This window comes from Amblyomma maculatum, chromosome 3 (assembly GCF_055883805.1).
Source record: "Amblyomma maculatum isolate TAMU_Amacu chromosome 3, ASM5588380v1, whole genome shotgun sequence".
Classification (NCBI taxonomy): Eukaryota; Metazoa; Arthropoda; class Arachnida; order Ixodida; family Ixodidae; genus Amblyomma; species Amblyomma maculatum.
Genome location: NC_139346.1, coordinates 132,061,766 through 132,085,373, shown reverse-complemented (window position 1 = coordinate 132,085,373; position 23,608 = coordinate 132,061,766). Strand labels below are relative to the sequence as shown.

The 23,608-nt window shown below is 45.9% G+C and overlaps 1 protein-coding gene across 2 annotated transcripts in view; it reads left to right on the top strand.

Moving 5' to 3' along the window:
- The window catches only part of Spt6 (transcription elongation factor Spt6), a 77,106-nt gene that overhangs the window by 29,888 nt on the left and 23,610 nt on the right, over positions 1-23,608 (top strand). For both annotated transcript variants that reach the window (XM_084598061.1, XM_084598060.1), the window contains exons 21-28: positions 63-198; positions 1,394-1,531; positions 4,191-4,358; positions 6,087-6,214; positions 10,809-10,974; positions 11,468-11,657; positions 15,643-15,791; positions 17,521-17,661. In XM_084598061.1, the coding sequence (XP_084454187.1) occupies positions 63-198; positions 1,394-1,531; positions 4,191-4,358; positions 6,087-6,214; positions 10,809-10,974; positions 11,468-11,657; positions 15,643-15,791; positions 17,521-17,661 (1,216 nt within the window). The remainder of the gene's footprint in view (positions 1-62; positions 199-1,393; positions 1,532-4,190; positions 4,359-6,086; positions 6,215-10,808; positions 10,975-11,467; positions 11,658-15,642; positions 15,792-17,520; positions 17,662-23,608) is intronic.

The following is a 23,608-nucleotide window of genomic DNA, read 5'->3' as shown; positions in this document are numbered from 1 at the left end:
TGTTGCTTCTTTCTTCCTATGATGCGCTGGGGCCTGTGCTAACTTGTGTCCTTGCATTTCAGAGAGGCACTTATGATTGTGGAAGACATCAAGGGCGTTGTGGCGGACCTTGCGGAGAATGAACAGATGCCCCTGATAAATGTGGAGCTTCAGGACAATGACCTTGCATTGGTGTACATGAATTCCAAGAAGGCAGAGGTTTGTTCCCTTCTTGTTTTGTATTCTGTGCCCTTGCCTAATTTTGCCTCATAATAGCCGGTCTACTCGCAGCTTAAATTTGCACTGTGCCGGGAACGTGTGAAAGACGAGCACGTGTATGATATGCAGTCATTCTCGGATTTATCGAACCCGAAGGGGATTGCAGAATAGTTGTCACCTAGTATTGTGAATAGGCTGCACCTGGGCTGGCAGCGCCTCTTGCTGGCAGCTCACCACTCTTCACCGGTAAGTCACTTTGTGCTAGGCTTCGAAAAGAAAGGGAGGGAGGGTGGGGTATGCATACTCAGCGTGCCGGAGCTTTCGCTGCTAGCATATTGCTTTGCACAAGTGCTGTTGGCAAAAGTGCTGTTGGATTTGGGACGCGTCAAATTTCAGATAAGGTTTTGGGAAAAGTGACTGCCGATTATAACAGATTTAATTCTGTTACTGGTGCACTGTCAACGTAATAATACCTCAATTAAAAGTAAAGTACAGCAGATTTCTTCGTTGCCCTCAGCAGAAAAGCAAGCCTTCAGTCAGCTAGGCTGGCTTCACCCTATCACAACCTGTAAGCTGTGTGCTGGTTTTCCTGCAGGACAGTGGCGTCTCATTGAAAACAGCCGCGGCCGTGCTGCCGACCTGGGTACACACGCAAAAAGTGTCATGGGTGTACTGATAGAAGCACCCTTTGCAAGGGCTAAGTGTGCAGTTGGGTGTATCGAATGTTATGCTGCATGGAAGTTCGAGGGACATGAGCAACATTCCTATACTTTTTGCATAGAATATTTAAGAGGATATTCTGAGAGGTCAGTATAAGCAATAATTCGATACTTCCTTGTTCAATATGTCCAGTGTTTACTCTACACCACAAGCGATGGTTCTTCTTCTTGTTCTGTAAATTATATTTGAGTACACATCACATTATGTGCGAACCTGCTAAAGCAACCAGGCAAGCCCATATTTGAACAGCGCAGAATTGGCTGCAATTTGCTAAGCGAGCTGCATGGTGCGTAGTTTTATCAAGTACACATTTTGTCATGGAAGCAGGCTGTAGTATAACTACGGAAAATGTTGGAAGTGGCATTGAAAATGTACACGTGATTTGGGCTTGAGTGTGGACTGGTGTTCCTCTCCTGCCTTGTGTAGAAGCACCTAGTGGAGCATGGTGCTTCTTTTTTTTGTTTTTTTCTCACAGAACGACTTCAGGGACTACCCGCTGCTGCTGCGGCAGGCCATATCCCTCGCCAGACGTATGCAGGATCCTCTGGTGGAGTTTTCACAGCTGTGCACGCCAGACGAGGAGATCTTCTGCCTCAAGTACCACCCGCTACAGGTGAACACCGTGTGAGGTGTATAGAAGAAAGAAAAGCAGGCACCAGGATGCCTCTCACTGCGTTTAATACCAGACTGTCCCTGGCTGTCCTCGCTCTTCCTCTTCCTTTTCGCCCTTCTCCCACCTACTCGTCCAAAAGGAATGTCTCTAGCTGTTCGTTGAAGAATCACAGGCCATCGTTGCATACTCTGAGGCGCTCCTAAAACTACCTGAAGGCGAGCAGAGTGCCAGAGCCCGATTCGACGAATTGAGCAACCTCATTCCGCAGCCGGGTATGTAAAGCACGCTGGGCAGTACGCTTGGCTTTGACGCGCTCCATCTGGAGTAAAAAATGCGGCTGGTATGAGAAGGGCGTTCCTAAGGGAGGTTCGCTTGCAGAGCTTCCTGGCCACCTTCCTGGAGGGTCGATGCATTGTTCCTGGTAACCTCCAGAGGATTGATGGCAGAGCTCACGATAGCCTCCCGGGTTTTGGCACCAAAAATTGTAGAAGGTGGTGTGAGGCAGCTTCTGCATTTGTGGAGGCACACTGTTGCTTTTGAAGCCGATGAACATGAACAGGTCTCCAGTGTAGCCTTGCAGCCCATACTTTATACTGTATCCAGACGACGCACTAAATGTGCGAGCACCAAAATATAACTTCCAGTAGTCGCAGTGCAACTGTCGGAGCTTTGTTGCAAGAGAATTGTCACAGTGCGTGGTTAAAGGCTCACTCGCACTCTGTAGCTGCAACAAGGACAAAGGAGCAGGCCGACATTGTTGATGTTCGGGTTTGCAAGTGTGGCCGCCCTGCAGGATGACTGCTTCACTGTGGTGGAATGGTGAGACTGGTGAGGATTTCTCACCAGTCTCACCATTCCACCACATTTTTGTTCCTTGTCCGGATGGGGCTGGGTAGAACAAGAGTTGTTGGCCTGGACTGCGAGTGGCAGTGAGAAACCAGATGTAGAACAAACATCCATTCACTTCTCAGACAGCACTCATTGAATTTGGATGCTTGCAACTCGGGGGAAATCAAGCACCGCATGGATAACGTCTTCCACTCAGTGTCACCATTTTAATCTGTCGCCTATCAACCAAGACAGTCGCTCGCACACACAGTGATTCGCAAGTGTGAATACGTATTAGGTCTTAACATGCTTGCCAAAAGCATTTATTTTACATCTGTGGTGTCATAGTTATTTAATATTTCTTTGAATGGCAGCAGATAATTTTGTTTTAATAAAGGTCTTCTAATGCATGGGTTTATGTGCGGTGAACTTAGTCTGCTTGAAGAGTAAAATCTCGTAAATTCAGCTTTCAGGGGATCTGGAAAAATGTTCTAAGTATAGAAAAGTTTTTGAATGGCCCTACAAAACTGCTGGAAACCATTACATCACAGTAATATTATATAATCAGTGCCTCGACTAATTTTGTGCCTTCAAGATAAAAACTAAATGGCCATAGCAACTTTTTGCTGTTTCGTATAACTGAAGAATTACTGAAAAATGTTGGAGGAATCCTTGCAGGATGCTTGTGAAAGTTTAGCGTACTAGGAAGAGTGGAGGAAGTGTGTGGATACAAGAGGAAAAAGAGAAAAAGCTTGGGCATTAGAACAGCGTGACACTAGAATAAAGCTAAAAAACTAGTGATGCGCAAAGTAGTGTCCGAAACGCCACGGATGGCCAGTGCGTATGCCTGATGGGAGTGTTAAGACGGCGTGAAGAGAAACTGAAACTACGCTTCCGGACTGTATTTCAGCAAGGGCAGGGGAGTTCCAGTCATTGTTGCACCTACCATAATGTGCATGCCTGAGGTACACTGGCATCCATGGGTTCCAGAGGTTCCATGAAATTCAGGCTTGGGGAGTCCAATTTGGTCGACTGCTGGCTTTGTGGGTTGGGCCTTGACGTGACCCCCAGTCCAAATCAACTGATGCAAGCCCACCTATGTCTGAACTAACAAGTGCCAAAAGTCATCGTCTTAGTATGTACGCATTGAATGGGACCGTGCTGCTAGTTCATATTATTCAAATTTTTTAATAATTAGATTTTACACTACTGTATTGGGTGTTCTGCAGAATTCCTTTGTTTGTCAGTGGTGGCTAGGATAGAACAAGAAACGGAAGTTTGTCGGTTTTAAGCTTCTGCCTTGAAATAAAATTAAACACTTTATGGCTGTGTTGCTGAGTTTCAACCTCATGGTAGCGTTAACAGGTCAACTTTGCTGGCCACTGCAATAGACCACTTTGCCATCACCGCAGCAAAACATAGCATGTGTTTAGCTGCAAGTCTCTCGCTCTGTGCTTTGCATATTGTCTTCATTAACTTCCATTAGTGGTATTCATTTCATTAATCGAATGAATGCACATAGGATCCAGAACGCACCACATTGCTTTGGTGCGTTAAGCGATTTTGAAATTTTGTAGCGTACTACATTAAAGTCCCTAATCACTAATTTTATTGATGCCGAAAGTAAAGCTAAAGTGAGACCTGATGTGCCAGCACACCGAATTCGCATTTGGCCTCAGCATATTGTATTGTCCATAATTTTTGTTAGTTGATTTGAGAGCTGTAGCTCTTTTGTAGTGCTGCCGATTAGGGGTTTGTCCATCAAATGAGCTGTTTTTGGCAAATATTGCTCTTGTGTGAAATTGTGTGCTGGTGCCTGTTCACTGTGCAGGACTTGGTGCCCAGGGACGACCTGACCAATGCGCTCAACCTGGAGTTTGTCAACCGGACCAATGAAGTGGGCGTCGACATCAACCTGGCCATCTCTCATGTGCACACATCCTTCCTGGTGCAGTTTGTGTGTGGCCTCGGTCCCCGCAAGGGCGCTTCATTGCTAAAGGTCAGGAGGCTGCCATTGTGGGCAAATTCATCTACTCCTAACTGTCTTAGTACCCTGACGTTTCAGAATGGCTGTCATATTTGTTTGTAACATTTTCTTTATGCAGAGACTTTTTTTTCAATTGCATATTGAGACTGCTGCTTTTGCCTCTGAGAAGCCATCACATGCTTCTTGCCAACAATTGCTTGCCAACAATTGCTTGCCAACAATTAGATTTGATTAGGCTTGGGACACCATAGGATAGAAGTATTTATTCTAGCAGTGAGTAAATCAGGAGCACCTTAAGTGTGTTGGCAATCCGATAGCATTAATGACTTTACATTGGGTTTCATGGCCTTCTTTTGTAGATGTGTTAGCAGACTTCTACATAAGTGTCTGTACACAGCCAGACGTCTCCGAGATCGTCCTGCTAGTGGTTAGATGTTCTTGGAAAGTATCTTAAAGTGGCGACACTAACGCTGTGGAGGTGCATCAAAGTGTATACCATATTTTGCAGTGTATAAGTTGTACCTGTATATATGCAACACCTTCTAAACAGTAGTCTTTTTTTTGAGAAAAATTCTCACAAAAATTGCACCACTGTATGAAATGCACCTGCCTGTTTGATGAGCGCCATGAAAATGCACCGAAGATCCCTTTGTCAGAGTGTGAGGAAATCCACCTGTTCAGAAGGTTTAGCTCTTGGCTTCATTTTCAGCACCAACTGGAGCTTATACTTTGGTAGCATGCCAAGGTGCTGTGGAGTGATCAGCAGTGTGGCACATTTGCTTTGGCAAAAGCCGAATGCACTGGTTATGTCGCAAACTCTGCATCGCTGTGAGACATTGGCCGGAAGTTCATCACATGTGTGATGAACTGCTCTTTTTGACACCAAGCTAACGCTCGATGGCTTGCTTTGTACACTTCTATGGGTAATTTTTTCCCCTCACGACGAACTGTCCCTGGTCTGGTTCCTATTCTCTCGTAGCATATCCAATGGCATACTCCAGTTTAGCATTTAACTTTTTTTGCCTTGCACGCGGTGTCACATTCGAGTTGAGGAACAGCAACATGGGGTGTGTGAGGCAATACAGATGTGCCGCTGGCTTTGAAACTTTTCGAGACTACAGCTTAAAAGTGCATTGGTGGTGTGGGCTTTGAATCGCCACTGCGTCCAGTTCGGTAGGGTAAAACGACGTTGGCGAGACTCTACTTTCCTTCTTTTATGCATATTTTCCTTCCAAGCATGGTTACGCTGGGGTCTCATTGTTATGAAAACATACTATTCGAAAATTGTATTATGCTAAAATGCTAATACATTTTTCAGTGCACCGTACCAATGCATCATGTCAGTACGGCAAAAGGTAACGCCCAAGGTGGCACGTCACGTTCTGCATTATCACATAAGAAGCACGGACAAAAAGAAATTTAAGAAAAAGAAGTGTGACTTAAACACTGGAACATGCGGCTGTTGTGGCTCCTGGTTTTGTGACTTCACATCTGGTCTGGTGCACCGAATATTACGAAAGGCGGGACATATTTCTAAGGAGGTTTTAATGTGATTGCATTAATGGTAGCCAAATTTTCTTTTTTTTGTTCTTGATGTTTGTTTTAGTTGGTTTGCAGTACTTTTTATAAACTGTTACCTGTTAACGAGTTGCTATTGATTGCCATCGTAAGCCGCTAGTACAAGCTTATTGGAGTCTTATCCTGTGTGCCACATATGCGAGCCATTTCTTTGCGCTGCAGACACTGAAGCAGGCCCACCAACGCCTGGAGAGCCGAACACAGCTAGTGACAGTGTGCCACATGGGACCGAAAGTGTTCATCAACTGTGCCGGCTTCATCAAGATCGACACCACCTCCTTTGAGAACAGGTACTCGCAGATTCTCGATGATGTTTCTCTTGGTACAGATCTGCTTGTGCCTTAAGGGGGGACGCGACCTTTGAAAACCGAAAAATCGCGAAAAAGTCGATTTTTGGAAGATTATATATTCCGGTAGTATGTCTTATAAACTACCATTTCTGTAATTATCAATGCCCAACTCGCCGTAGAAATGCTCGAAATTAATTATTTAACAAGCGGCGGCAGCCGCGGAGCAGCGAGCAAGCGCCGAAAATTCCCAAACTTCGCGCGCGCACCATTCCTCTCCCGCCCAACTGAGCGCCGCCATCTTGGTCTTGTTTTGTTTGTGAATTCTTGCGCTTTCTTCTGCCACCCTCGGCGGCGGCGACGGCGGCGCGGTCGAGGCGTGGCTTGCTACCGATTGAGAGCCTCGTGGCGGCTTTCAAGTTTCCCGCGCTCGAATTCAAGGCTGCGATTGGGCAAAGCGCGCGCTCCGCGAGAACGCGGGGGATCGGGCGACTACTATTGGCTGCTGCGGCCGCTGACGCGTCGGTCTCCGCCTCCCCGCGTCGTCTGCTACGGCTCTTTGCTGTCGTTGTTGGCTGCCTCGAGGTGCGACACGCATTCAGTGCAGACTTTGCTAACTTTTTTTTTTTTTTTTTCGTTTCGGCGTTTATGCCGCGGAAGATAACCCGGGAAGTCGCTTGTCGCGTTTGGGCCGCTTCTTGTTCCCCCGGCGAGATGCCGCGATAGATAAACCGGGAAACCGCTTGCTGCGTCTGCGCCGCCTGCCAAGCTAGGGCGAAATGCCGCGGGGGAATCGGGAATGCCGATTGTCGCGGCTTGCAGGGCTCAGGATCGACGGATCTCAGCATGTGGAAAGTGGTCCGCGGCACCAAGGCGTTCGCTGTAGCTGATCGGCTAGTCGCACAGATGTTCGCTGTAGCCAAGATCGACGGAGCGCCATAGCCCTAATGTATATTTTGACGGCCGCACCGGACTTGTTCGTGATAATTGCGAGTGTTCGTCTTAAGTGGGGCCTTTATAAGTGGGCTCGACTGTACCTGAATAAATTTTTGAGGGCAAGGCAAGCCCATGTATTCAAAATATTATGTCTGGAATTTGTCATAATTAATTTGGTTAATCAACATAGGTCTAATTGATAACAAAAAATCCAATTCTATGCTATTTTTCAGCAAGAAAATTTTGAAAAAGGGCTTTGTCTTGCCCTGAGGAACCTATCTAGGAATCAGCATGACAAATTGCACAATGCCAGTGCCTTTCACAATTTCTCCAGGCTTGATATAAAGGACCTATTCGAACCAGTTTGATATGCTTCTGTAACTTGAGAATTAGCGTGCACAATACTATGAAACTTGGTGGTTTTTCATTTGTTAATGTCATGAGCCTGTCTTGAAAATTTCATCATGATAACTTGAGAAACAAAAAAGTTATTGTTCTCTCAACCTTTGAGAGCCGTTTTCTCAGAATCAACTTTTTTCACGGTGTGGCTGCTAGGGAAAGTCATAGCTCAAGAACCGCTTATTGGATTTTCATGAGGTTTTTTTTGTTATATACCTAAGTAAAATTCTGAGGGCAAGACAATTCGTTTTTTTCAAAATATTTCATGTGTAATTAGGGGCAGTCAATTAAAATATCGTTAAGTCAGGTGTAAATTTGAACACTAAATTTGGGGCTGTACTAAAATTTTTCGGAGAGGAAATTTGGAAAAAGGGAATTGTCTTGCCCTGGGGAAACTATCCAGGAATGACCATAACAAATTTCACACTGCTAGCACATTTTGCAAATTCTCCAGGCCCGCCCCTAGGGACCTATGTAAACTATCTTGATATACTCCTCTAACTTGAGAACCGATGAGCCCAGCTCCATGAAACTTGGTAGTTCTTCAAATGTATGTACTATGAGCATACCCTGAAAATTTCATTCGAATACCTCAAGAAATAAAAAAGTTGGTGTTCAAGGGTAGCCTCCCCCCTTAAGGCTTGAATTCCATCAGATTTACACAGACAGGCAATGCCTTCATTTCTTATCCTTCCCATTGCATTCTCAGGAGGAGAAATGGGTTGTTGTTTCTGAAGTCCAGTGCAGAGTCTCACACTCTGTAGGTGTATTCCAGACAGGCAGCGCCGTCTTCTTGTACAGTCAAACCTCAGTACGACGAAGTTTGCGATGCAGTGAAATCTTCGTTTGTTGCTGCTCTTTGCTTCTGTTGAAGTGCATGTATTTTTCCCCTCAATTTAATGAAGCAGTTTTGTGGCATAGTTTCGAAACAATGAAGTTTTTACAAGCATAGAAAGTAAAATTAGGCATCCTTTACCCGCTGGAAACCAGAAAAAAAAAATTCACCTATTGCCGAAGCATGAAGGATGTTTGCAGAGGCAGCACAAAGGAAATATTTCCCCTCCACATTGTTCCTGGTGTACGGATGTTTAAACAGCATGTGGGATGCTTTGACGTCCTGAGTGACATTCTCACCTCGGGAGCAACATATTCTAGGCCGGCCGTTTTACCAGAGTGAGCATACTATTCCGGAGGTTCAGAGCCTAGCAAAATCATCCAACGCTTGTACGTCCCAGAGGCATAGCATTAGCAATACAGTAGAACAATAGAAAGAAAAAACCCTTGCAGTTGAGCAGATTCAAACCCAAGAACTTCTCTTGGGAAGCGAGTACTAAACCTCATTGCTATTGCCGCAGCTGGTTACCTCATATATGCACCTGCTACTCTGTCACTCTGTGCATTGCATGTTGTCATCAACTTCCAAACACAAAGCAAAACCTTAAGCCGACAAAGCTGAACACGGTTTTGCACGTCTACGCAGTTTAAGTACATTAAAACACTACCATATTTTTTTCGCTGGCACTGAAAAACATGCTGAGACAGTCATTTTGGTCTGTTGCTGCTCGTACTTTTATGCTTCAAATTACTGATGCTCATCTCGTCCCATTGCAGTGGCTTCATGGGTAGGGCGCTTTACTACTGATCCCAAGGTTGCAGGTTGCAGGTTGCGGCAATGGTGGCCATTTTCATTTGAGGCAAAACGCAAAGTCCCCATGTATTGCACGACATCAGTGCACCTTAGAAACTTCATGAGGTTGAAATTTCTGGAGTTTTCCACTCTGGTGTCTCTCATTTGTTCCCCACAAACATAACTAAGCCATCACTCCAGTCTCGTTGCAGTTGGTCTTGTAAAGAGCGGACGCAGTCAACTACCCGTAAAGGTGGGTTCAAACGGGAGGACTGGAGCGCGTACGGTCAGCGCTACCCGCGCCCCACGTGACGCTGACATCACTGCTCTGAGAGATGGTGAAAGAGTAGCGTGGCCATCCGGGGCACCGGATCGCGGAGCGGATTGAATATGCCAAGTGCCTTTTTCAGTCCGTGCGGACCGAGGTTGTTTTTGCTCTCTTTACTTTATCGTTGCTACGCCTGCGCTTTTCGTCTCATATTCAATTCTGCGGGGTATTGTTTGTTGTGCATGCGTCGCTCTGTGTTCGCAGTAGTATCGTTTTTTGTGTGCTTGTGGGTGGGCCAGAGTTGTAGCTTTTCTTGGTTTCCAGTGCTTATTATGAGTCAAGTAGCAAAAAAAGCACTCAGTGATGAAGCGACAGTCCCGTTTTTAGCGCTCGTAGAGAGCTGCCCGCCGACATGGAATATTGAAGATGCTTGCAATAAAAAATGCTTGCAATAAATAAACGCTTTTTCGCTTCCTTGCACACTTCACTTAAAACAGTCAGAGCAGCGAGACGTTTTTGCTCGACGTCCATGTTGAAACTCGGTACAAAGGTTTTCGACAGCATGCATGAACAGCGGGGTGGAGGGTACACGCGGATGGTTCGCTGGCTTCATGTGAATGCTCGATGGTCGGATGGACACGCGGATGTGTGGTCACGTGGCACCAGATTTGTGCTGACGCGCGGGGTCTGTCCGCGCTCCGGTCCTCCCATCTGAACCCACCCACGGTGCCCGTCATCAATGGAAAAAAAAAAAAAAAAGCTGTGGTATTTTCTGGAGGCCTGCTGCTCCCATGTCTCATTCCTATCAGCCTGCTAGACTACTTGACGGTTTGTAAGGTTGCTTGATGCCGATGATAGACTTCCGCAGAGCTGCTTGATTTTGTATTTGGTGAAAACGCCTGTTTTATGGCAGTAGCTGCACCAACTTGCAAAGCTAATAATTTTCAATGATGGCATTTAGTGTACACCTCTTGCCATCAGTAAAAATTTTCACACATCGTAATTCAGTAAGAAAATACTTTGAGAGCAAAGTATAAAGGCCTCTGGAGCACAGGTAATTTGGACTGAAGCAGTATTTTGAGATATGCAGTTTCGTGGTAATAAAACTTTTATTGTACAGCTCTCTCCTCTCTTTTCTGCTCTGTGTGTGTATTAAAATTGCCTGTATTATCCTCATGAATGCGCACGAAATACGAAAACCTCGATGTAACGAAGTTCACTATGTAACGACGTTTCTTCTAATAAGAATAGCTTCTTATGTGAAGGTTCAACTGTATAAAAGCAGTTTTTTGGTCTGTTGGATGATTCAGAATTGTTGATGCCTGTTCTGGTGCAGGACCTTAGTCTTTTTTCTTCTTTGCTTCCAGCACGAATGCCTATGTGGAGGTACTGGATGGCTCACGGGTACATCCAGAGGCGTACGAGTGGGCTCGCAAGATGGCAGTGGATGCTCTGGAGTATGACGATGGTACCGAAGATGTTAACCCTGCCGAGGCCCTGGAGGAAATCCTAGAGAACCCCGAGAAGCTGAGGGTAGGTGGGATGATTCTTAATGACCAGGGGTCCTAAGTGCCTATCCTCTGTGACAGAGGATCTGCTCGTCTACTGAATAAGTTTTGCTGGGTAGCTTCAGTTTGCTAGTCAGCATTGTGATAAGTGAATTTGGTTTGTCGGGGCCAGGCGAAGAGAAGTCCACTTTTAGAAACATTGGCTTGCGGACTGAGGCTCTCCCTCAACTCTTGTTCACTTTGCTTTGACTTTTATCTTTCCAGTAACTTGATCCTTGCTTTGTTTGGTATTGTGACTTATATTCATTCAAACGTTTTGTAATGCTGGTCAGTCAGATTCAAGAGGTAGTAGCTGTGGCACTTATCTGCGTCATCAATTTTCGTGTAGATGTTGACAGCCATAATAGCATAAGATGGAGGGGCCGGGAGCATTTCTTTCCTAGCGAACAGAGCAGTGCAGGGCTAGGAAGCAAGGAGGGTAGAACTGCCGCTTCATGTTTTTTTTTTCGCTTTCCCAGGACTTGGATCTGGATGCATTTGCGGTGGAGCTGGAACGGCAAGGCTATGGCAACAAGAGCATCACGCTGTATGACATTCGGGCTGAACTGAACCACAGGTACAAAGACCTGCGCAGCCAGTTTCGGCCTCCCAATCCTGAGGAGACCTTCAACATGCTCACCAAAGAAACACCGCAGACCTTTTACATCGGTGAGCGGGGTGCTCCTATTGCTTTCTTACTTGCCTACTGCTTTGGTGTGGAGCTGGAACTGTTGGCCATTAATGTTCTGTGTGTAAACCAGGGGTTCTTATTCTCATACTGTAGAATGTCAATGTTACGAATCTTACAGGTCTGTGAAATATAGGTGTCATCCAAAACGAAGGAAATTTGTATGCAGTAGCATGAGAAGTGCATTCACACAGATCTCTTTATGGGTGGCTGGATTTATTTATGGCCATATGATTACAGCTTATTACTCTCGGGGCATAGAGCATGACTGGCGATTGTTCGTTGGTCACATATGGGCTGGGCTTCTATCACTCGCAGCAGCGGTGATTGCTAGCTCACAGTGCATACCGCTCGGCTGCTGATTGCGCTATTGGCAATGTTGCAGGTCATGCGTCACTCGCTGCTTGCAGAGTGTAATGTACCACCAGTGATGTACGTGCTGTGCTTAGGATTCAAGAATTAGATTTTGGCTTGCACATTTTGTATCATTCATAGATGCACAGAAGAGTGTTCGGAATGGCTGGAATTCTGCACATCATGCATTGCACAGAGAACACCGTTGAAACAGAATCTTGGAAATTCATATAGCATGCTGAAATTTATATTGCCTCTCGCCATATCATCAAAACTCTATTGTACTGAGTATAATGGTGTCCAGGGCTCTTTGGTGGTCTTTTCTGGGGTTTCATGAGCACCTAAATACATGCATGTCTCAGCCCCCACCTTTCCTTTACTCTGCACTCTATTTTGGGAGCTAATCACACCATAATTGGTCATTGCAGACTGTTAACTATGTAGCTAAAAATTACTGCCGCAGGTATATTGCCACATGTAGGTTGACATTTCTTTTTTTACAAAAATGACTACCCGAAATGCAGAGGCCGGCATATGTAAGTTGTCCGAGGTATTGGCCGAGCTGCAGGTAGCACACGTCCTATTCTGGTGCCTCTTCTCATCAGTATGTGTGTAGCTTCGTGCATATGTATAAAAAATTGCCTATTGAGGGTCTGACGAGGCAGCGTTAATGGCTCCCCGTGCAGGTCCTTATTCGAGTACATGCACTTTGATACTCGTTTAATCACTAATCCCTTATTTTATGCTTCTATTATCACACATACACTCACTAGCATACAGTCATCAGCTACCACATTATGTAAAAGACCACCCTACCAGCTTCTTTGTCACCAAGCCACATAAAGATTCCTGCATGGCTCAAAAGTAGCCTGTCTGGTTCAGGATTCAAAGGTCCCGGTTTGTTTACCATCTCAAAAGAGTTGACCAAGTCGGCAACCCCTTCCTGTGACAAAACCTACCAGCCATTCAGTGCCCACCCATATCATCTGCCAGCTACTACAGTCGAACCTCGCTATAACGAACATGGATATAGCAAATTATCAGATAAAGCGAGCTAAAATCAAAGTGGTTGGTCTGTGGTTTTTCTCTATGGGAGTTCTTTCTATAAAATGAAACAAAAATTTCAAAATTTGACACTAGATCGGTTATAATGAAGCAGTTTTTTTTTTTTTTGCATTAAAACGAGAAAAAATGCATAAAGGAGCTGGAAAAAACATCAAGAAATGCAGTTCTTCAATCAATCGAATCACCCGCATGTTCGCATGCCGCATCATTTAGTGGCGGAAACAAAAACTGCCGCCAACGGCTTATGGCCTCCGAGATCACACCCCCCGCGCGCGGGGATCTCGGAGGTCATGAACGGCCATGGCCGAACTCGAGCGCCGCTGCCGCCGCTGCTCAAGTCTGGCCATGCAACGGGCATGTGACTGTCACGTCATCACCATTGCTTCGTCATTGCGTAAGCCCCTGCCGTGCCTCTGCAACTCCGACTGACTTGTGCGCGCAGTCTGCACTCCCCAAGTCTGTTGACTACATCACGCAAATTGTGCACGGAGGCAACATTCCTTCTTAGTATTCATATTTGCTCTCTAACACGGAACAAAAAGCGAGATTTCATGTTTATACTAAGCTTTTAAATTGAAAATTGTGTGTTTTCGCACCTTTGTGTTGTCATGGACAACACATTAGCAAACTTAATTACAGGATTTTGGGCGTGTACTTTTATAACGAATATCGCATATAACAAACAAATGTTCGCGCCCCATACTACTTTGTTATAACGAGGTTCGACTGTACCTGCCAGTGGCGTGCTCTTAGTTTTTTTGCTCAGAACGCTACCACTCTGGTGCTGGATTGTCTGGAGAATGAGAGGCCTCTAGCGCTTTTGCATTAAAATCTTCCATCAGTATGCAGATTGCTTTCACTAGTAAAAATTCACACTGTGGGTTATTTACCTGACTTGTCACACTGGAAGCTCCTTCTTGAGTGCGAGAGGGAGCAGACTTAGGGTAACCTCCTACTAGTAGCCGACGGGTAATTCGGACTCCAATAATTCGGACTTGTAGGATATTTCGGACTGCAGTGAGGCACCGTCAGTCACCCCATAGAAGCGCATACATATTCGCGACGGATATTTCGGACTTTAAAAGTCCGAAAGTTCGATTTTTCGGACTAATTTCAGTCCCCTGCAGGCCAAAATCTGCCATCTTATCGGCTTTTCGCCGGCGCAACAAGCGCCATCTTGGATTGAGGTGGATTGGCTCTGCAGTTGGATTGGCTTGACATGGTTTCGGTGCCCCACTTTTGCCAGCAGAGGCCCCTGCAATCTCTGCCACTTCGAGGTGGCAGTCGGATTGTCATCGCCGTCAACCTGCTTTTGTCGCCAACGCTGACGCGGGCAGCTATCTCTTTGTGCTTTGTCTCATACGTCCGCCGTGTTGTCACACGAGTTTCTCCGACCGCGTCAACCGAGTGGCGCGCCGTCAATCCTTTGGCCATTTTGTGATTGCGTCCGGCGGTTCCACCGCTCTGAACGAAAAGTGCCTCATTTTTGCGTGTTTGACGAGCGGTGTGGTGCGCACTCGGGCTGTGGACATGGCCCCGCCGGTGCTGCCGGGTCCGTCAAAGAAGCGTGGGAGCTAGAAGCGTGGGAGCGGAAACAATTGCTAATTGCTTCAGGCACACTGGATTCTCCGCCGATGAAGTCGATGACGTAGAAGACTGCAACGATTCTGAGGATTTGACTGCAGACAGTGGCGAAGACCTCATCGTTGACCTTCGCGGGAACGGAATGGACATTCCAACAGGCTCCACGTTCCGCGAGTTTGTTGAAGTGGACGACGGCCTCGATATGTGTGCGGACCTCACGGACGACGAACTTGTACGCCAGGTTCTTCAACCTGAAGACGAGGCGGAATCCGACGACGACTCAGGCGGCCTACCACAGCCATCGCTTGCACAAATTACGAACGCTGTGAACTTGCTGTCTAGCGTGTACAGCGAAACGACAACTTTGGCGCAAATACAAGCGCAAATCGTCGCCAGCAAAAGAAATTTGCCGCAAGGTAAAATCGGCGACTTTTTTAAGCCGATTTCCTCTGAATAAAGTGATTTTTTGTGCTTCACGGATTTTTCGGACTGTTCGATTATTCGGACCATTTTTCGGGTCCCTTCAAGTCCGAAAAAACGGTCGGCGACACTTGCAGTTTGATTTGCCACTTGCCAGGCTAATAACCAGGCAGCACGCGTATGTGGAATGCAGCAAGGTGCTGCATTTTCCTGCCATTGATCTCCGTTTGTCACCGACCGACCGATGACCTCTCAGTTGCATAATTTACACATCCCTTGCTTTGAGCTGCATGCGAGGTGCAATGTCACACCACGTTATGGGTAGTGGGGCGACAATGACTTGTATTGGCAGTCAACTATTATTTAGTTGGGGAAGGCTTTGAGTTCGGAGGAAGATTTGTATTTGTAACTGAATTATATGTGACAATATTGGTAGTCTATTCCCAGGAGCACTGTTAGCACTACTTTAATTTGTGAGGCTTGTGCTGTTTATGAAGTTTGGTGTGACTTTATATAGCTGCGATGTTTCACTCTCCCCTGCAGGTAAGATGGTGACATGCCAGGTGGTGGGCATAGCGCGACGTAAGCCCCATGGACAGCAACTGGACCAGGCCAACCCCATTCGGAATGACGACACGGGTCTCTGGCAGTGCCCTTTCTGCCTCAAGAACGACTTCCCTGAACTGAGCGAGGTGGGTTTTATGAACGGAAACACACTACATTCACTGCATTTTTGGTCCGAGTTAGACACTTTTTCAGTGCTTACTAAGTAGTTTCAGTTTATTTTTAAGTGTAGCTGCAACTCCTGTACATCTGAGCATGTATTCTGTCACCACAAGAAGGTCTGTATAATCTTGGCAGCATTCCTCCTCGTTGCTTTGTTAGCCCGCTGCATGGTTGGCTCATTGACTGCTTCATCCACCTGTGTTGGCTGTTGAGTTGAAGATTCAAAGGCCTTCAACATGCCCCTGTGATAGGTGTAATAATTGTTACTGGTGTGTTTTGTGAAAGAAAAATACTTCTCACTGTGGGCATTGCTTTGCGCATAATGCACGGATAGTGTTCCTTAATCATTATCACTTTATCACCCTATCATCATCTTCGTTAGTCTAGTTCACGACTAATGTTAGGATGAGGACAGGTTTTTCTGCAGCTAATAAATACAGTAACCGCGTTGATACATATTTAAAAAAGAAAAAAGAAAATTAATACCTTTGGGGAAATGTATGATCTAAATTGCCTGATTTAAATTTTAACTGTTGAATGAGGCATAGAGGCATTTATTATTGACACTTTCTCTGCATAAAAGTGTAAATTAGCATTGCTGAATTAGCATTGCTTGACATCAAGTATGAACAAGTTCCATTTTTAGTTCCTGCAAAATTCAGTCCGCATTTACATGGTCCTAAGCGAGCAAAAGATTTATCAACAAATCCGGCCCGCTGCTGCCAGTGCCAAGCTGGGATCGCTTCCTTAGTTGTTTTTGGATGCTTCATCCTATAATGCCCTTGCACTGCGGAGAAGCCATCTCGATTGCTAATGGTCTCTGCGTTTTTGCTCTTTCCCAGCGTTCTGAATCTCCTGAAGGTAAGAATACTATTTGTCCGTGCTTCATTCACCGGACCAGACCTGCTCCTATGTAACCGTGTAGTTGTAGTTCTGAAAAGGTTCCTCCCTGTGCCTCTAAGGCACTGCAAAGAAGCCACTGCGTTTCTCCTCATGAAGTTGTGTCTCTGCGGGAACGGGTGCCTCGTGTATGTTGGTTTGTCTTCTTTCTTGATGTTTTGCCCCTTTGCACGTAGGTGCTGCTGAAAAACAAGCATGGTGGGCGTCTCTGCATTCTCGTTCTCGTTTTTCATGTCTTGCACCCCCATGTTTGGCCCTCTCATATGTTTGTGTATGGCCGATTGTTTGCCAAACATATTATATGAGCACAGTTTAAACTTTTGAACGTGATAACTGAGAAATCATGTTATCCGGGAACATGTTTACTGAAAGAAAAAAAAAAGAACAAAACCAGTGTAACTTTATGAGAGATGTTTACTGCCTGCGGTTTTAAGCTTATGAACCAAGGATGTATTAACGAAATTCTGCTGTATCAATTGTGGCCGTAAATTTTTTTAGGGTTACTAAATTCTATAAGGCTTTCATTTGTAGCTACAGTAAGACTGACATATTTTTCCTTATTGTGATCAAGCTGAAAGATTTGTTAATGGCATATTTTTATTAGCCGTCATTACTGATCATGCAGCTGTTGGTTTGAGTGGGTGAGTAAGTGTTAGTAGCCTGGTGCATATGTTGTGGTGTTTTGTATGTAAAGCTCAGGTTAAAAAGGTATAAGAATTGGCTTCTTTTAGAATTGTCTTTGGCTGTTGGTAGATGTGAAATGGAAGTGTCTGAGAGATTCCTGTTCTGGTCCAGGTGTGGAATCACTTTGATGCGGGCAGCTGTCCAGGCCAGTCCATGGGTGTCCGGGTCCGCCTCGACAACGGGGTGAATGGCTTCATTCTGACCAAGTTCATCAGCGACAAGAAGGTCACCAACCCAGAGGAGAGAGTGCAGGTCAGCCCCCTTCCCCCTCGCACGAGATGTTGTGAGAAGGGAAGAAATTCCCAAGTCTTGGCCATTCATGCTGCAGAAAAAAAAAAAAAAGCAGATGCAGCTTTGTAGCTTTGCCAGCACTGCTGGGCGCTACTGAGGTGAAGTTCAGTAGCTATGCTTTTTTTTTTCATATAAAAGGTTTAACATTTTCTAGGCTCTTAGTTAGACATGAAACACCTGATCAGTCCCCTCTAGCTTTGTGCCTTGAAGTGAATGAAAGTGTTATATTTTCCTTGACTGCTTTTAATCTGTGTGAGAATATGACGGTAGGTAAAAGCTTATCTGCATTTTAACGCGCTAACGTTAAAAGCCCTATTCACCAAGTGTCGGCACTGGCGCTAGCATTGGCATCATGAGCAAAAAAGCATGAACATGGTGCTGGGAGGTGGTAGCTGGCAGCTAACATGCCCATGCGCTGGCTGGACGTAGGGTTTTGTGACGTTATGTTTGGCAAGAGCTGCCAACTGAGGTCACTCCTTTCATATTTGAGGGTGGTATATGAATCGGCCTTCCAGGACCATTGCGTTCATTTTACCCCTAAACCACATGGACACCTTAATACGCCTTGGTTAAGGGGGGATGAGGGTCTTAAAAACTTTTTTTTTTATTTCCTAACCTATCTTGCTGAAAATTACCATGGTGATATATCTTTGAATGGTGATTCCAAATATGTATTTAGATTTGAAATACCTCATCTAGACATGAAAATATGGCAAGATAATGTACTGCACATAGTGTCTTTTCTTACGGGCCATTACGGCAATTTCTTAATTAAAAAAACTGGTTTTAAAAATATGCTGTCATTTCCAAGAGCCTACTGCACATCCTAAAGCTAAGGAAATTTTTAAGAAGTCATTATATAGGTAATGAATGAATAACAAAGTTGGGAGAAAAAAGACAATGTGGGAATAATTAGTTTACATCTGATCTAATTGCTAGTCTATCAGACTTTATCGAAAACGGAAAGCTTTAGGATGTAGCTGAGATTTTACTGAAAAAAATGATACCAAGTTCAATAAAATCCGTGCATGCAAACATTATGAAAAGTTCTGTAAGGCAAGGCTTTTTACCAAATAAACAAAGCTGAGAAAACTGCATTCAAAGTTTTACTCACTGTGCCACTTTTGTTTTCCAATCACATGGAAAGATTTAATGCTTTAGCATGCAGCCCAGTTATTGGTGAACAAAATGACACCAAATTTACATAAATCTGTTCATGTAATGGCTGTGAAAATCTATGTATGGCATTGGCACTTGACAAAAAAAAGATGCTCAGAAAGTCACTTGCTACAGTCTCTGAATCTTAAATCATTCACATAAGTCCTGGGCAGTAGTCTTGGGTTTCGTCAGGCCTGTGCCTCTTGGCCATCTTCTTCACCTTTTCACTATCGGTGTGGCCCTTATCAGACCTGCACAGCCTCTGTTTATCTTTTTCAAGGCTCCTACGAATGAGGCACCTGCCAGGGCTATAACCAAGCTGCTCTGCAACAGCTCTGCTGGTTGCTGCCATCCCTTGATTGAAGCGAGAAACTGCTTCTGCAACAGCCCTTTGAACAGCCAGCAAAGAGTCATGCGTGTTTTTAGAGCATTGGCTCCAGATAACAGAGTGCAGGCACTCGATAGCATTCTGTGTCATGCCATCTTTGCAGCGCTTCAAAAGGGCCTCGTCGCCCAGCCTGGCAAAAACTGGCTCAAGCGCAGTGCAAACATGGCCTGGCAGAGGGTTTTTGTGTGGTGGAGGCTCCACCTGGTTTGCCAAAGCACGATTGAAGGCACACCATGAATCAACTTCTTGAGGACAGCAACTGTGATCTGGGGCTTCATCTGTTGAGGTCAGGTGCAACAGCGTAGCTTGCACTGCCTTTCTCATGCCTGCGACGTCGTGGCTATGGCTCCGCAAGGCATACCCATAGTAATTGGTGATCTTTTTTATCTTTTCTTGGGTAAGGTTGCCCTTTCCACCAAGAGATTGCCCTTGTGCCTTCTTTTTCTCAACCAAGTTGCGAAGAGCCGTCCCCATCCGCTTGTGGACATGGTTGAGGCAGTCTTTCTTTTCGATGGATATATATCCACACACGCCTTCCTGGGTCAATGCATGAAATGTGCGGCTATCACCATCCGAAAGTATGGTTGTGTACCGCAACCCATTTTTTTCCAAGGACCTATTGAATAAAATCATAGCTGCTTCGGTCTCCATTCGTCCGGCATTGCAGTCAATGTTCTTCATACACTTGTGGTTCACAGCCCAGTCACCGTAACCATCATCACTGGGATCAGGTGCCCCTTGGCACCCACAACAGTACCTCGAAAGCACAACATGGTCCAGTACAAGGCCAGTGTACAGTTCTATAATGCAGCCAACTGCAATATTTGAATTGTGGCCACGCGTTTTCCATGTGCCATCAAATATCACGTCTACATTTCCTGTTGGGTTCAGGAAGTCTTTGTATAAGTCCTTCACCACTTTGACACTTGCTGCTTCTGTAGCAGTAGCAACTGCCTGGCAAGCTTTCACCATGGTGTTCATGTGCCCCCTGAAAGTTTTGTGGTGAAGTCCTCGGTGGGAGAGGTTCATTGTTGCACAAAAATCCGCTAGAGCAGTCACTCCCTTCCCTATACTTTGTATGCCTTTCATCGCCCGCAGATTTACTTCAAAGGGTGTGGTGCTAGATTTCCCGGGCACTCGTGGCGACGAAAAGTGCCGCTCGGCGAAATCGCAATTCGAACATGTGAGCACTAACTTCACAGCTAAGCCATACTCTCTTCCGCTGCATTTCGGGAGTTGAACACTGGCCATCCCACACTTGCTGCAGCTTGTGGATGCAAACAGCTTCTTCAGTATGCTCATATCAACAATTATATACTCAGTGCCGCGATCGTCGTCTACACTTACTGTGCTGACGTTAATCAGCTCGAACTTGCGGGAAGTCGCGGACTTCTTTGCCAATGACGTCTTGGCGTTATCTGCACATTTTTCGCGTCCCGCGCACTCCGCCTCCGTAAAAAACACTGTGTCCAAACGTTGAACACGCGAGCTCGGTTTAGCTGCGTCCGTCGGCGCTGACGCGACGTGCGGAAACGCTGAAGTCGTCGTTAGGCTTAGCTCAGCCGGCTGGGCCGCTTCCGACGACACAGAATTTGAAGCGACTCGCAGAGCATCAAAAGTCGATATTTTCGACGGGCTAAGTCCAGGCGCATCCACTGGAACCGCAGACACTTGCGGTAACACCGAAGCTTCGGCACGGTCCAGCCGCGGCGTCCACCAACGAAGCTGACATCGACAATGTCGGTCCAGCCGCGTCCATCGGCAAAGCTGTGGTCGACGAGTTCAATCCAGCCGCATCCGCCAACGGCCCTGCAGCTTGCGGCAACACCGAAGCTGTAGTTCTCGATGTGGCACTCTTCTTATTCCATGCGCGTCTCCTTTTGCCGACTGCTTTTCGCGTGCTTGCTTTCAAGCGCGTGTCCCGTGCCATCGAGACACACGGAACAGACACCAGGCAGGCAAATACACACGAAAACAATAACTTCGAAGCTAAGAGGAGTGAGTTAATATCAAAATATTTACAGGAACGATGAGAAAAAATGCAGAACGAGAAATGCTAGGAAACAAAGAGGAGCGCAAAAAATCACGTGCCAGCGGGCAAAAGCAGACGACGAAGAGTCGGCAACGCGGTCGCGGGAGGTGAGGCATGCGTCAGGGCCAATCAGAGGGCTGCGCCTCGGAGAGCGCGCGCTTTACCCAATCAGCGGCTGTCTCGCGACGATTCACCCCTTGCGAACGGATGCCGAAAGCTCCGCTGTGCGAACACCTACAGCGTGTTGAGAGACGCCAGGAGAGAGAGCGGGAAACGAGCTTTCAAACGAGTCCAAGATGGCGCCTATCGGTTCGCGCTGCGCGGAGCTACGGCGGCTTGAAAATGGTGCAAATTTTCGCGTTTGGCGTTCAATTTCGGCTCACCGACGTTTCTAAATTGCCGTTTTTTTAATACTTTGAGTAGGAATTGAGCTATAATATTTTGTAGAGGCATAGTCGGGACATTGAAGACTTCAAAACAGCAATTTTTAAAAATTGCCATTTTTGACCATTTTTCGCGATTTTAAGACCCGCGTCCCCCCTTAAAGGTGGCCTTTATATGTTGGCTGGTAGCTTACGCTATCGCTTCAGACCCTTAAAGGCAGAGCTTAAGTGTCCCCCATAATTTTTTCATTCCGCACGTTTTTAGGGAAAGGTAGGTGTACAGCTTGTGCATAATTCCTCTGCATAGTCTCCCTTTTTGCTGCACTCATTCCATAGAGCGAGCCATAAGCTTTCATATTCTATTTCTTCCAAAAGCATTTTTTTTTTTCGGTTGGTCCTGATGCAACTTATGCACTGCTTCCTGAAGGACTAGGGTAGCAGAAAACTGACTTCTTGGTGAAGCATCCTCGAGGGGCCCAAGCAGATGAACATGTAAGGAAGCGATATCTGGATCATAGGCAGAAGGGCCATAAAAGTCTGTGATGGATCTCAGCCCTTTTGTCACCCTTCGACCAGAGAAACACAGTCATTGTACATTGTTCTTTTTTTGTTAAAAGTGGAAGCTGAGTGAACATGTGTGTAGCGAAGTAATCAGAAGGCAATTGATGCGATCGAGATCAAATTGTGCCCGTCTAACTGCAGGCACACTAATTTGACGCATACTAACGCAGATGGCAGTATGTCGACCATTTGTGTATGCATGCCTTGCAGGCTGCAGTGCAAAAGTTGCTTCATGACAGACTGAAAACTTGCTTTTTTAAAGGTAGGATCGTAGTCCTTCGAACAAAATGCACTGAAAAGGGCGGAGACTGTGCCAAAATAAATTGTTGAGGTTCAGCTGTCCTTGATAGTTTCATGAGCGTAAGCCATGGGCAGCAGCTGCAGTCACTGCTGCCACTTTGATCTTAGTGACCTCGGCTTGCTTCCGGGATTGGTAAGCTTCTCGGCAATGAGTTAGTCTTGTTTCTCGTTGCTCGATGGTCGTGGCAGCTTTTCTGGCATGGTTGTGGTTTCTGTCTTTAGTGAGAGTAGCTTCTTTAATGCCACATCACCTCTTTTTGTTCCACCACATGGTGGATTTGCGCGACACAAAGTTCACAGACCTCACCCGCACTCACTCAGGTGGCATATGTAAATGGTGCATTTACCTAAATGAAGCTGCGGCATAGATGGAACTTTATGAAGATAACAATGCTGCAGAGCGCGAGAGCGTGTTGCAGTTTCACCCGAAGCATAATCAGCTGCGGCTTGAGCATAGTTCTCTGGTGCCTGGGCCAGTGAAGCTGATCTATTCGTTCTGGTGCGTGTTTGAAGCCTTTTCACGGCAAGGTTTTTTGTGGCGCTGCTATGGCGAGGTGCAGATGATACTGGCACTTGTGTAGTACCTAGAATGAAGACGGCAATGTTTACTGCAGAGCTCAAGGATTCAAGGTCAAATGTTTGGAGCCAAGGGGCCTTGAGAAGTAGAGCTTATGTTCTAAAATCACCTATATGTTGTACACCTACCTTTGCATGAATAAAGTACAACAAAAAGTCGGAGCCCTGGTTATGCGCCTCTGTTTATGAGACGGTCTGCTGTTTACTACGTATTGGCGTACGCGAACCCCCTTGTAGAATGTAGAATGAAGCATTATGCACGCCGTGTTTCTTACGACAGCTAGTTGGGTAGAATTTTTCCCGCTTTCACAATTTGTATTGTGTAATTTAATTTCTTTATATTTTTATAGAACTGTTTGTTCAAACTTTTTATGTACTGTCACCCGCAAAAGTTCGCGGGATCTCCAGCGCGTGGCTGAGCGGCGGTAAACTGCATTCCTGCGCCATCTGCCGTCAAAGAGCACGGCGTCGAGGCTCACGGAAATGGCGCGCCAGGGGCGCTTTGCGCAT